General features: G+C 58.4%; 1 protein-coding gene across 2 annotated transcripts; it reads right to left on the reverse strand.

Annotated features, from left to right (window-relative positions):
- Positions 1–81: 81 nt before the first annotated feature.
- Positions 82–12,742, reverse strand: LOC309387881 (apoptosis-inducing factor 3-like). Of its 2 annotated transcripts, none has more exons than XM_081944800.1 (19): positions 12,567–12,730; positions 10,958–11,036; positions 6,253–6,362; positions 5,860–5,969; positions 4,662–4,706; positions 4,483–4,564; positions 4,264–4,376; positions 3,827–3,913; positions 3,363–3,454; positions 3,140–3,270; positions 2,906–3,021; positions 2,436–2,507; positions 2,281–2,344; positions 1,861–1,937; positions 1,668–1,785; positions 1,084–1,182; positions 878–953; positions 280–384; positions 82–203 (listed from the first exon to the last, which is right to left on the reverse strand). In XM_081944800.1, the coding sequence occupies exons 1-19, from the start codon at positions 12,676–12,678 to the stop codon at positions 155–157; spliced, it is 1,737 nt and encodes a 578-aa protein (XP_081800926.1). In that variant the 5' UTR covers positions 12,679–12,730; the 3' UTR covers positions 82–154. The 2 variants fall into 2 exon arrangements, 1 of the variants encoding a protein (XP_081800926.1); XR_014174680.1 differs by lacking the exon at positions 82–203 and adding an exon at positions 593–734 and having other exon boundaries at positions 12,567–12,742.
- Positions 12,743–12,754: the final 12 nt, after the last annotated feature.

Below are 12,754 nucleotides of genomic sequence, written 5' to 3' on the forward strand. Positions count from 1 at the left end.
GAGGCTGGAGCAAAGCCGAAAGCCTGCTGGTGCTCAGTGGCCCCCAGCTCAAGTTTCAGAAGAAAGGGACCAAAGTCACCATTTTCTTGTTCTCGGTTTATTTCAGCTGGATGAAAGGGTGCTTCTGCCTGTGACCCCCAAGCGGTGAGGCAGACTATTGGGGCGGCTCTTTATTCAGCATCTCCTTCGCCTCCATCATGGACCTGCAAAGAGGCCACTTGGCTCAGGGGGGCTCAGGACAAAGAGCCAAGGGGCTGGCAATTGGGGAGAGGGACTTACTCTGCCTCCTGCTTGGAGATGCGTTTCCCGGAGTACAGGCTCTCGGCCACCATGGCCACCAGGGGGTCAAAGTCCAGGCTGGCCACTGCAGTCACCCAGCCATCCCTGGGGGAGGAGAGTGATCAGAGGGGGAGCCATCTCCCTGGGGAGGGGGAGGGGTGCAGAGCAGGGGTGAAATGGAAATTTTGAGTAGTTGGGAGAACTGGCAAATGCCACCTCTGGCCGGCCCCCGAGTGGGGTGGGAATGGGGATTTTGCAGTATCCTTCCCCTGCCACGCCCACCGAACTGGTAGTAAAAAAAATTGAATTTCACCACTGGTGCAGAGTGCCTCAAAAGTTGTCAGAGAGGCAGTTGCTTCCTCCCCAACCTCTCCCCTTGTTCCTGACTGCGAAGACTGGGTCACCGCTAAGCAGACTTCCCCCTCTGCCCCCATTGGCATTTGGGTGGGGCACAACTATGGGGAACAGATGTTAATGGAGGTGAGGTGGCCATTATCGCAGTAGGAAGGAGGATTTCTCCGGCTCCCTCCTTGCATGGAACTGCTCGCCTTGCTCCTGAAAGCCAGGTAGGTGGTTTGCCTCTCTGGCTGCTCCTCACCTGAGGTAGAAAAGGAGGAACCTCTCCTGGCCCAGTTCACCTTTCGGCACAGTCTCCGTGTGGCCCTTCCCGTAGCCTGAGAAAGAGCAGGGAGAGGTTCGGCTCCGGCCAAGCAGCCCTGGAAGCCTTCCCGGACCCCGGAGCTTCCACCTTATACGTCTCGCTACCCAACCCGGACGACCCCCACCCCACCCCCCAGCCTCTACCTGCATAGCGGATGCTCTTCGACTGCAGCTTGGTCCAGAAGAAGGGCACCGTGTGGAGCGGCTGCTGCCTGCGCAACATGTTCAGGGCTGCCACATGTCCTGGGCAGGAAAGAGACAGGCCGTCTGCCCCCCTTGCGAGACGAGGAAGCTGGCTATCTCAAGGGCTCTGGGGGCAGGGACCCAGTTGGGCCCATGCGAACGGTCTGGAAATGGAGCACAGCCCTGGCCTCACCCTGCCCAACACGGGGGGGGGGAGGGGGGAGCCAGCACCTCCAAGGAGACCCAGCCCAGCTTTTCTCTGGGAATGCAGGGGCTAAAAGGCTCCCCTGCACTTGAGCCAAGGTTGCCCACGAGAGGGTTGATGCAGGCCGAGTGCCACATTCAGACAACTCCCCCTCCTAGGAGCTTCCTCCAGCCTGGGCCAGGATGCACCCGGGACTTCTCCTGGGGCTGGGGCTGATTCAGGGCCCAGCCAGACCTGGCTTCTGCTCTGCCACCCTCTTCACCCTGGGATGGGACTGGCTACTGACAATTGTGCCCCCTCCTGGCCTATAGCCAAAGTGTAGCTCGAAAGAAGCGGGTACCGTGGGCTTGGGCAATCTGCCAGTGATAGATGGACGCGGACTTCCCACCAAACAGAGCCACGGGGAAGGAGGCCACATCCCCAGCAGCAAAGATAGAGGGGACGCTGGTCTGCATGAACTGGAAGGGAGCAGAGAGACTGATCAGTGGATGGAGGGGGGAGGCACTCCCTCAGGGTGACCCACCCCTGCTTACCAGGTCCACCAGGATGGCACCGCTGCGGTCAAGCCGGATGGAGCTTCCCTGGACAAAACTGGTATTTGGAGTGACGCCTGTGGAGGGGAAGTGGAGCCTCCGGTCAGGCCAGTACGGTCTCGGGGGGGGGCAGCCCCACTCCCTCCAGGGACGTGGGGACATCCTTGCTAATAAGGCAGCTGCAAGAAAAGCCTGCCCCTCCAGATGTGGCCAGCTGCAGCCCTGATGCCCCCAGCTGGTGGGCAGGAGCAGAGCCCTCTGTTCCTCAGCCTTTGCTGTTCCCCCTGGTGGGCAGAGGAGGAAATGCTGGCCCTGTTCCATCCTGATCACAGACCATTGGAAATAGGAAGCGTAGCAGAAGGCAGCCCTGCCCTCCCCTCCTCTTAGTGTGAAAACGGTTCCAGAGCACTTGCAACTCACCGATGCCCACCACCACCAAGTCCGCAGGGAGAACCGAACCGTTGCTAAGAACAACACTGGTGACCTGGGAAGGAAAATGAGGCAGAGATGCAGCAGCCCTTCCCCTTCTTGAAGTCCTGACCTGCCAGCTTCTGGGGCAGCAGGGGGTCCCATACCTTCCCATCTTCTCCCTGCATCTGGGCCACATCTGTCTTCATGTGGAACCGAACTCCCTGGGCTTGGAGCATCTGGAAGGAAGAGAAAATAGAGGAAAGAAGGATTATTCTCCTTGCTGCATTGCCCTCATCCGGTCACCTCCCCTCCAGGGCTGCTCCAAGAAGCAGCTCTAGTTCGCAGGCCATGCAGGGGGGGGAACCTAGAAGGGGCTTTGCTGAGCCTTGGAAGTCCTTGAGCCAAGTGGGGACTTGTGCCCACCAAAGAAAATTTTTTTTGCATTGCTCAGGAACTTTCCCTGCGACGCACCGTCTTCCGGTGGTGGCTACAATAAAAGAAAGCAAGCTGTAGATGTTTTTCCAGCCAAACACCCAAGAATTGCTGCCTAAACGTGGCTGCAAGGATCGGCCTATGTGGAGGTGCCCCTGGGAACCCCCCCCTCCTTGCTGTGGAATCGCTTGCCCTTCCCTACCTTCATGGCTACGGTGCCCACCTGACCTCCCAGGGTCAGCAGGTAGGGCAGCTCTTCTCTCTCCACCACCTGTAGCTGGGCTGCCTTGCCAACCAAGCTGGCTGCCACCTCCATCCCTGTGAGGGAGGAAGCCAGGAGCTCAGAGGAGGCAGGCATGGGAAGTCGGAGGGGTGGGCAGCCCCTATTCCTTCCGGCTCATAGCTATGGGTGGAAATGAGTCCAGAGTCCCCATACCAATGAAAGAGGCTCCTACGATCACGACGTTCTTGCCAAGGGCCAAGGCCAGGATCCGGTTGGCATCTTCAGGGGTGAGGAGCATGCGGACATTATCCAGGCTACAACCTGGGCATTGGAGCTTCCGGGGGCTGGGCAGAGGACAGAGAAGCCCATCAGAGTCCTTGCCTGGTACCCACCTGGGCTGCCCCCTCTGCTCCCCTCCCCCAGTGGCATCATTTACCTGCTGCCTGTGGCAATCAGCAGGCTGCTATACGCCTGGGATGTCCCGTCCCGGAAGTGGGCCATTTTGCCTGCAGGATCCAGAGACACCACCTGCAGCCGTGTGAAAGTCACGCTAGATGCAGAGGGGTTGGGCAGAAAGCCCAGGTGAAGCCCCCTCCCCCCATCCAGGCTGACCCCAAGCCAGCAGCAGACTCAAAGGAGGCCCAGACTCCAGCAGAGGGACCTTCCTGCGGTGGCTGCTGGCACGGAAGCTGTGATGGGGGAGCCCAGCTGGGCAGAGGTTAATTTCTTTCCCTGTGCAGGAGTGAGCCTTTCTCAGTGGAGCCGTTTCCTCCTCTGAGCTTCGGGACATGGCAGGCTGAGCCACCCGCTCACCGGATGGGGACCAGACAAGAAGCCCCAAGGGGGGGGGGGTGAATCGTGCCCCCCCCTCTTGAAGCGTGCCAAACCATCCCTACCCACCTCGCTCTGCTTCCAGACTTCAATGTCGTGGGCATCCAAGAAACTCTGGCTTCGGAGATACAGGCTGTCGGCTGGGGCCCCCAAGTCCTAGGAGGCCGGAGGAGAAGCAAGACTGAAGAGCTGGGGGCTTCTCGATGCCCAGGCAGGGAGAGCCTGGGGGCCCTTTCAGCAATCGGGAGCATCCAAGGGGAGGGGGGGATAGGAATCTGAAGCATCCCCCTTTTCCTCTTGTGAGGGGAGGTGTCCCACTTCTGGACCCCAATGTGCTTCCTTCCTCTCCAGCTTTCAAAGCCCAAAGTCTCATGCCTGACCACAAGAATGGGGGGTGACCCCCTCCCCCTCTGCACAGCAGCAGCAGCAGCAGCCGCCCTCCCCCTCTGCACACAACTCACTCCCACCCCCCCACATGCCAAGCCAAACCCCTCCCCAGCCCAAACCTGGGTCAACTTTGTCCTGTCATAGGGAAGGTGATCCTCCCAGGTGGCCATGACGATCCTGCCGGTGAAGCCCTCTTGCCGAAGCGTCTCAGCGCAGGTCAGGGCTGCTGGGCCTGGCAGGGAGAGGAGGAAGAGATCCGGTCCAGCTCTGCCCTGTCCCTGGACCTCAGCCTGGCTCTGTCCACCACCACCACCACCCCGCCTTGACCACAGGCCCACCTGCTCCTAGCAGCAGAAACATGTGGGGGTCCATCTGGCACTCTCTGGCCATGGGCTTCACTCTGCGGCTGCTTTCAAGATCCTGTCAGGGAAGGAAGGAAGGGGAGGAAAGCAGGCTGGGGAGGGGAGCAGGGAGATGCCCTGCAGGCCACTATAGATCAGGCACGGGGGACACCTACCTTCATCCTGGCTGAAATATACACCTGCCCCTCCTCCACGATTACCTGCAACAAGAAAGGGCTTTTCCTGAGAGATCGGGGGCCAGACCGTGCCAGACTGTCAGGGGAGTCTTCCCCTTCCCTTGGCAGTCTGGAAGGAGCGGCCCTTCTGAGGCCTCACCCCCCCCCCAACAAGCAGTAACCGGGAGCCCAAGAGTGCTCTTCCTGATGCCCAGGACAGGAAGGCAGACGATCCATTTGTCCCCCAACTGCCTAAGTCCCCCACCTAATTGAGCTGCCTCGCTGCACCTGGCCAGCCCTGAGCCTTCCCCGTGACACAGCCCTCTCCCGCGATGGGTGGGGTTATCTCTGGCACCACTTCACCCACCAGCTTGGCTAATGCCTGGCTCGGCTAACCAGTTCTGTCTAGCGGTTAAAGCCTCAGGTTGGAAAGAGGGAGACGGTGAGTTCTAGTCCTGCCTTGGGCTTGAAAGCTGGCTGGGTGGCTTTGGAGCAGCCCCTCCCTCCCTCCCTCCCTCCGGCCAAACCCACCTCACAAGGTTGTTGCTGTGGGGAAAACCGGAGGAGGGAGGAGCACTGGATCTGGTTTCTACGTGGGGCTATTTGTAAAAATAATAAATGTGGGATGTAAATAAGTAACCTCTACTCCTGAGTTATTATAAAGGTGGGATATAAATAAATAAAATCTGCCTACATCCTCAGGAGGGTCTTTTTATCCTGCCCAGGTTGCAGAGCGGATGCCAGCTGGGGCTGCTGTGCCAAAGGGATGAAAGCAGTGGGGTTGCCCCAGAGGGTGGGAAGAGGGCCAACCTCAGTCTGATGCACCCAGATGGGATGGCATACAAGCCCAGTGGGCCTAGGCGGGGGGGAACGGACAAAGCAGCAGTCCACCACTTGCAGCTGTCCAACGAGGCCCCTCTTGGCCCGGCAGGAGAGGCCAGGATGCCCCAGGGGGCTCCGGCAGGAGCTGCACTGCTGCTCAGATCCTAAGAGTTCAGCAGTGGACAACCAGGGGGCTCCTTGCCCCCCTTAAGGGTTCCAGAATCATCCGTTGCCCCCAATAAAAAGAGACTTTGGGAGGCGGCTGGAGAAGATGCCCCCCCTCCCCCAGAACAGTGTATGAAAGCCTCTGGGAGCTGGGACCATACATGCACCTGGCCTTGGGGGGGAGGAGGGGGCAGGCAGAGTTCAAACGTACTTGGAAAACTGGCAGACAGTCCAGGGTGGGATACTCCTCAATGTCACCGGTCTCAGTGCTGAAGCAGGCGCCATGCCAGGGGCAGCGCACCCGGCCCTTTGCTAAGTAGCCTGAAACCCAGAAAAAGAGATGACCCACGGGGGGTGGGAGGGAGAGGCAGTGTCCTCTGAGAAACCGGAGCACAAAATGCCCCTAGAGGCAGCTGAAAAAGAAGCAGCTGCGGGCACCAGCCCTTGGCAGCGAGGCTTCAAGGGGGTGGGGGTACTCTTGAGGTCCAAGGCCTCTTTGGGGTCCAGAGCACCCGAAAGCCAGGCCTTTGCTCAGTATGACAAGGGCCCCACCCAGACCCTTCCTAGTTCAGAGGAGGCTTCACAGTGGTGGTGAGGGGTTCACCTTTGCAGAGGGCAGCTCCGGCATGAGGGCATCGGCCGCCCAGCGCTCGGATGACCAGGCCTTCCCTCAACAGCAGCACAGGGTATCCGGCCACTTCGACCTCCCGCATCCTGCACCAAAGGGGGGCAGAAGAGCCATGGCTCAAGAAGCCATTGCTAGTTTGTTTGTTTGTTTGTTTTATTGGATTTATATGCCGCCCTTCTCCCAAAGGACTCAGGGCAGCGTACAACATTAAAAAACACATATCACAAAAGTTAAAAGGAAATTAGATAAATATCCAAAAAGACAAACCCAATTAATATGACAATAACATTTTAAAAATTAGATAAAATTAACAGGCCAGGCCGGCTTGCTGGAAAAGCCAACTTTTTAGGGCGCGTCGGAAGGACCGGAGGTCAGGAATTATGCGAAGCTCCGGGGGCAGCTCATTCCAGAGGGAAGGCTCTCCCACAGAGAAGGCTCTCCCCCTGGGGGTCACCAGCTGACACTGTCTGGCCGAGGGCACCCTGAGGAGGCCAACTCTGTGGGATCGTACTGGACGGTGGGAGGCTACTGGTGGCAGTAGGTGGTCTCGCAGGTACCCTGGGCCTAAGCCATGGAGCACTTTAAAGGTCATAATTAATACCTTGAATCGCACGCGGAAAACAACCGGCAACCAGTGCAGGCCACCTAAAAGGGGTGTAACATGGGAGTACCTAGGTACCCCCAGGATAACCCGTGCGGCTGCATTCTGGACCAGCTGAAACCTCCGAGTGCTCTTCAAGGGCAGCCCCATGTAGAGAGCGTTGCAGTAGTCCAGGCGAGAAAGGACGAGGGCATGAATGACTGTGCACAGAGCATCCCGATCCAGGAAGGGGCGCAACTGACGTACCAGGCGAACCTGATAAAAGGCCCCCCTGGTCACAGCCATCAGGTGTTCTTCTAAACTAAGCCGCGTATCCAGGAGGGCTCCCAGATTGCGGGCCCTCTCTGAGGGGGCGAAAATTTCTCCCCCTATCATCAAAGATGGAACAAGATGCACAAATCGGGATGACGGAAACCACAGCCACTCAGTCTTGGAGGGATTGAGCTTGAGCCTGTTCCTCCCCATCCAGATCCGCACAGCCTCCAGGCATCGGGACATCACGTCGAGGGCATCGTTTGGGAGGTTTCGGATAGAGTTGAAAAGTTGGGTATCATCAGCATATTGATGATACCGTACCCCAAAACCATGGATGATCTCGCCCAGCGGTTTCATGTATATGTTGAACAGGAGGGGTGAGAGAACCGACCCCTGGGGCACCCCACAAGTGACGCGCCTGGGGGTCATTCCCTGCCCTCCAGTCAACACAAACTGTGACCGATCTGACAGGTAGGAGGAGAACCACCGTAAAACAGTGCCCCCCCCCACTCCCAACCCCCCCGAGTCATCGCAGTAGGATACAATGGTCGATGGTATTGAAAGCCGCCGAGAGGTCTAAGAGGACCAGGACAGAGGAACAGCCCCTGTCCCGGGCCCGCCAGAGATCATCGACCAATGCCGTCTCCGTGCTGTACCCGGGCCTGAAACCCGACTGGAACGGATCCAGGTAGACAGCTTCATCCAGGTACTGGGGAAGCTGACGTGCTACCACACTCTCGACAACCTTTGCTACAAAGCGAAGGTTCGAGACTGGACGATAGTTGGCTAAAGAAGCTGGGTCCAGGGAAGGCTTCTTAAGGAGGGGCCTCACCACCGCCACCTTCAAGGTGGTGGGAAAGAACCTCTCTCTCAATGAAGCGTTGGTAATCGCCTGGAGCCAGCCTCATGTCACCTCCCAGGAAGCCGAAACTAACCAAGAGGGACACGGGTCCAGCACACAAGTGGCAGCACTGAGTCTCCCCATAATCCTGTCCATGCCCTCGGGGGTCACAGGGTCAAACTCATCCCAGATTGTCTCCACAAGATTCATCCCCGTTGGCTCGCCCGAATGTACCCAGTCAGAGTCCAAGCCTGTCCGGATCTGAGCGATTTTATCCTGCAGATACTGAACAAATTCTTCAGCCCTACCCTGCAAGGGGTCTTCCCCAGTTCCTTGGTTAAATAAGGAGTGGGTCACTCTAAACAGGGTGGCTGGGCAGTTATCTGCGGACGCGATAAGAGTGGAAAAATGTTGCCGTTTTGCCGCTTTTATCGCCACTAAGTAGGATTTAATATGAATTCTTACTAGTGTTCGATCAGATTCGGACCGGCTGGCCCTCCAGACACTCTCTATGCGTCTTTTCCGGCGTTTCATCTCCCGGAGCTCCTCGGTAAACCAGGGAGCCATCCGGGATCGACACCGGGTCAGAGGCCGTAAAGGCACAACGCGATCCAAGGCCCCAGTGGCCGCCCTATCCCAGGCTTCCACTAGGGCTTTGGTCGAGTTGTGAGCAAGGGATTCAGGAAAAGTCCCAAGCTCCATCAGGAACCTTTCAGGGTCCATCAGGCGCCTGGGGCAGAACCATCTAGTTGGTTCCGCCTCTCTGCGGCGAGGGGTAGCGGTATGGAAGTCAAGCCTGATGAGGAAATGATCAGACCATGACAAGGGTTGAATAGAAATATCCCCTAAATCTAGATCATTCATCCACTGCCCAGAGACAAAAATCAGGTCGAGCGTGTGTCCCCCATTATGGGTGGGGTCTTGAATTAACTGAGTTAGGTCCATAGCTGTCATGGAAGCCATGAACTCCCGAGCTGACTCGGATGTCTCGCCAATGGAAGGCAGATTGAAATCCCCCAGGACCATGAGCCTGGGGAAATCAACCGCCAATCCAGCTAAGACATCCAGCAGCTCCGGCAGGGCCGATGAAACGTAGCAGGGAGACAGGTACCTAACAAAAAGGCCCACCTGAGCTCCAAGGCCCCACTTCACAAAAAGGGACTCACACCCGCCTATCTGAGGCACAGTGACCTCATGAGGTCTGAGACTTTCCCTGATAACCACCGCTACCCCCCCCCACCCCTGCCCTGGGCTCTTGGCTGGTGAAACGCCCGGAAGCCTGGTGGGCATAGTTCGCTAAGGGGAACACCCCCCTCATGGCCCAACCAGGTCTTCGTAATGCATGCCAGAGGAGAGTGTGGCATCAACCAAACAGGATGACATCATGGGGAGATGGAACGAGGAGATGACATGTCCACGGGGGGGGAGGGGGGCAGCCGGCAGTGTTCAAGAGGGTAGCGGGAAGCTTATGTCCATCATAAAAATAGTCGGTGTTGAGGACAATATGTAAGGGTAACGGCCAGCTATCCAAAATCGCAGCAGATGCTAACTTGCGAGGTGGTGAAGCGGCCAGTGATGGCGGCAATGAAGACAGCGGCGGCAGCGGCGGCTGCTCCAACTCCGACTCCAACAGCTAAGCTCCGCCCACGCCAGCCGCACTCATATCCATCGCCAGGGCCACACTCCGTTGACCCAGTCCATAATATCACAGGAGGAGGGGCCAAATGGCCAAATGGCACAGTACGGTGGCCCAGGCAACGGCGGTGATACTGGGGGGGGCACAATGAAGGACACCCCCCTCCACTCCAACCGCCCCACTCCAACTACCGAAGCCATCTTCCGCTGGCGTTAATATCCATGCCAGCTGCCTCAGCCACTCCCCACTGATCCAATTTATCATGTCCATAAGCAAGGTGGAGGGGGGGGAGCAACGGGGATAACACCATGGCGTGGGGAGCAGCAGTCGCAGAGACCCCAGGCCGGGCGTCCCGCCACAGCTGCTGACTGACCACACCCACACCTGGCAGCCGCCGACACTCTCCATTCTCCTTTCACCACCAACCGCCCCATTTCACACATGATGTTCCGGCTACAAGGCAGGACATCGCAGCTCAAGGGTATCCCCCGAGGTCCCAGGAAGTTCTCATAGCTGGACCTGGAACCAACGATGGGATAGGGTATCCCCTGCAAGCCCCAAGAAGGACAATCATCTCCCCGAAGCTCTCCTCAAACGTGACAGAACACCATCTTGGGCATGCGCAGTAAGCTAGGCTAGGAGCCCCCCCCCAAATGGATTGGGATTAGAGGAAGTGCTGGTGGTAACAGGTCCCCCTGCACCCAGTTGGAAGCCCCCCGCAACCTCCCTGTAAAAGCCTGGAATTGGCCTCTTGGAATGGGCCAAAGGAGATGCATTTCACACATGGCCAGGAAATAGTGGTCCTCCCCCCCCCACCTTAACCAAAAGGAAGCCCTGGATGAGACCCCACTCCCCCCCACAAGGGCTGCCTTTGGGCTCAGAGGTTGCAGAAGAGACTCAGCAGTTCTGGGGCCGGCCCAGATCATCCATTCAGAAACTGTGGTCAGCTGCACCAGGATGGGTGGGTGGGAGGGAGGGAAGTCCCCTACGAGCTCCCAATGGAGCATTTAGTCACCACTTGAGAGGACAGGGGCTGAGAGAGGCCTTGGCTGCAGTCCCAGCAGCAAAGCCCTTCTATCCTTTGGAGGCCCTACCAGCCAGACCCACCAACCCACCCAAGAAGCAGGAGGGCCGGATATCAGGGCAGGGAAAGGGTGGACCCCTAAGGGCAGCCTGGCCCTCTCCCCCTCAACAGGAGCCTCTCTCTGACCCCGGAGGGGCTCCCCTCAACCGGTCAGAAGGCTGACCCGGGTGCCAGCAGCCACATGCATGCCGGCTCAGCTTGTGCACAAGAAGGCCCCTAAGCAGAGGGGTCAGCCCTGTCCTGACCCCAGGGATGCTGACTCACTCGCCATCCTGGAGCTGATCTTCACGGCAGACCCGCTGGGTGACCAGGCTGTTTGCCCCATCCTTCTTCTGGGTTGAGGCTGGAAAGAGAGAGGAAGGAGGAGGAGGAGGAAGTTGGGGAGATCCTCTCGCATCCCCCCTCCCCTCCCAGGGGACCCTCTGCAGCAGCTGCAGGTCACCTGCATGGTGCATTGAAAGGACTGTAGAGGCTCCTGGCCAAGGAAGGGCTCCTCAGAAAACCCACCCACCCTTTCTGTCACTGCGGCTGGCACCAAAAGGTCCATAAGCAGCCATTGGGCAGTGGGGCAGCCGCAAAGATTCCCCCGCTCTGGACGAGAGCTTCTCAGCTGGGAGCCTTGGCGGCTGTCAAGGGAGGAGGCTGGCTTTTCTTGGGGGGCAGCTGCAGGAACTGCCTTTGCAAGCACAGCAAGAGGCAGAGAGAGTTAATGTCTGGGCAAATCTTTGCCAGGCAAAATCTTTCAACCACACCTCTTAGTTAAGCCCTGCCAGAGGCAGACCCCCACCTGCCCACGCACCCCACCACTGCTTGAATTCCTATCAGGAATAGCTCACGCCCCCTCCCACCCCCACTTTGAAAAATGAGGGAAGAGCTTGGAGATTTGGCTTGTCTTTTGGTCCCCCCCCCCGCCCTTTCCCAGGGATGAGAGAGAAGGACTGGCCCAAGTCTGGCTTCCTGAGACTAGAATTCACAGCCTCCTAATTTCTGGCCTGGTGCCTTAATCATCGCACCAGACTGGCTCTCTGTGGTGATAAGACGGTCTGTTATGGGAAACATTAACTGAAATCAAACTGCTAAGGCAATAAAGTTTAAAAAAAAAAAAGTAAAGTAGCCTCATTTTCCCAGCCGCTCCCAAGTCGACAGCCTCTCCCCTCTGGTTGCCTCTTTAATCGCTACAACCCCCCCCCCCGGTCGCCCCCTCAGGAAGAATTATCCACCTCACTTCAAACAAATGCAATAAGATCGGGAGCAGCCTTTGTAAGCCTGATGCGTCCTTGCCGTAATTCCCAGCCAGACAGGTTTTCCAAGCTGGGAATTCGGGGGTGGGGTGTCACAATGGAGCAGAGCTGGGGAGGACGGGACGGGACGAGACGCCTTTGCAAGTCAGCATCCGGCAGGACGGAGCCGAAGGAGAGTTGCTGCTTTCTCTCGCTAAAGGCAGGGCGGTTGAATGGCTTGGTGGGTGCACCTAGGGCGTCCCCTCGTACAGGGTTAATGGCTGCCCCAGTTGTTGGACCCGAGCGACAGAGCAGACGGCAAGCGATCTCCGCTCCGCGCTGTGACCCCTTTCAGCTCCCAAAGCCCTGGAGGGATCAGGCGAAAAGCCTTCCGGGACTGGAAAACCCCCCCCCCCCAACGTTCCAGCTGGCCGTTCCTCACGGGGGAGGGGAACTCGGCCCCTTTGGCGCCCAAGGAAGATAAAAGACCAGCGCCAAGTCACGCAGCTGCCTCGGTGAAACCCCCGGGGGGGGGGCCTTCAGCCTCGAACGGCGAGGGCTTCTGCTCCCACGTCGAGGCACACCCGGAGAGGCGGCAGCCAAGGCCCCCGCTCCATCCTCGGAGCAGCTGCCCCCAAGGAACCCAGACTCACCGAGGCTTGGCGGTGCTGCCATCGGGGTAGGACACAGGGCGGCGGCGGCGGCGGCGGCGTCTCGGAACAAAAGAGGGGACGGGACGCGCCTACAAGCGGCCCGTCCCCCCATCGCCCATCCATCCTGGCGCCGCCTCCGAACTTGCCCAAAGTGGGCGGCGTGCATTAATGTAGGCATTTATAAGCCG

This window comes from Natrix helvetica (genome assembly GCF_964273705.1).
Source record: "Natrix helvetica genome assembly, chromosome: 2".
Lineage (NCBI taxonomy): Eukaryota > Metazoa > Chordata > Lepidosauria > Squamata > Natricidae > Natrix > Natrix helvetica.

Excerpts from the sequence above, each read along its gene's own strand:
- LOC309387881 (XM_081944800.1), bottom strand. The coding sequence starts at position 12,678 with ATGGGGGGACGGGCCGCTTGTAGGCGCGTCCCGTCCCCTCTTTTGTTC. Across the intron at positions 3,022-3,139 it reads CGTAGGAGCCTCTTTCATTG|GGATGGAGGTGGCAGCCAGC; the intron begins GTATGGGGACTC and ends CCTCCCTCACAG. Across the intron at positions 1,786-1,860 it reads GTGCCATCCTGGTGGACCTG|TTCATGCAGACCAGCGTCCC; the intron begins GTAAGCAGGGGT and ends GCTCCCTTCCAG.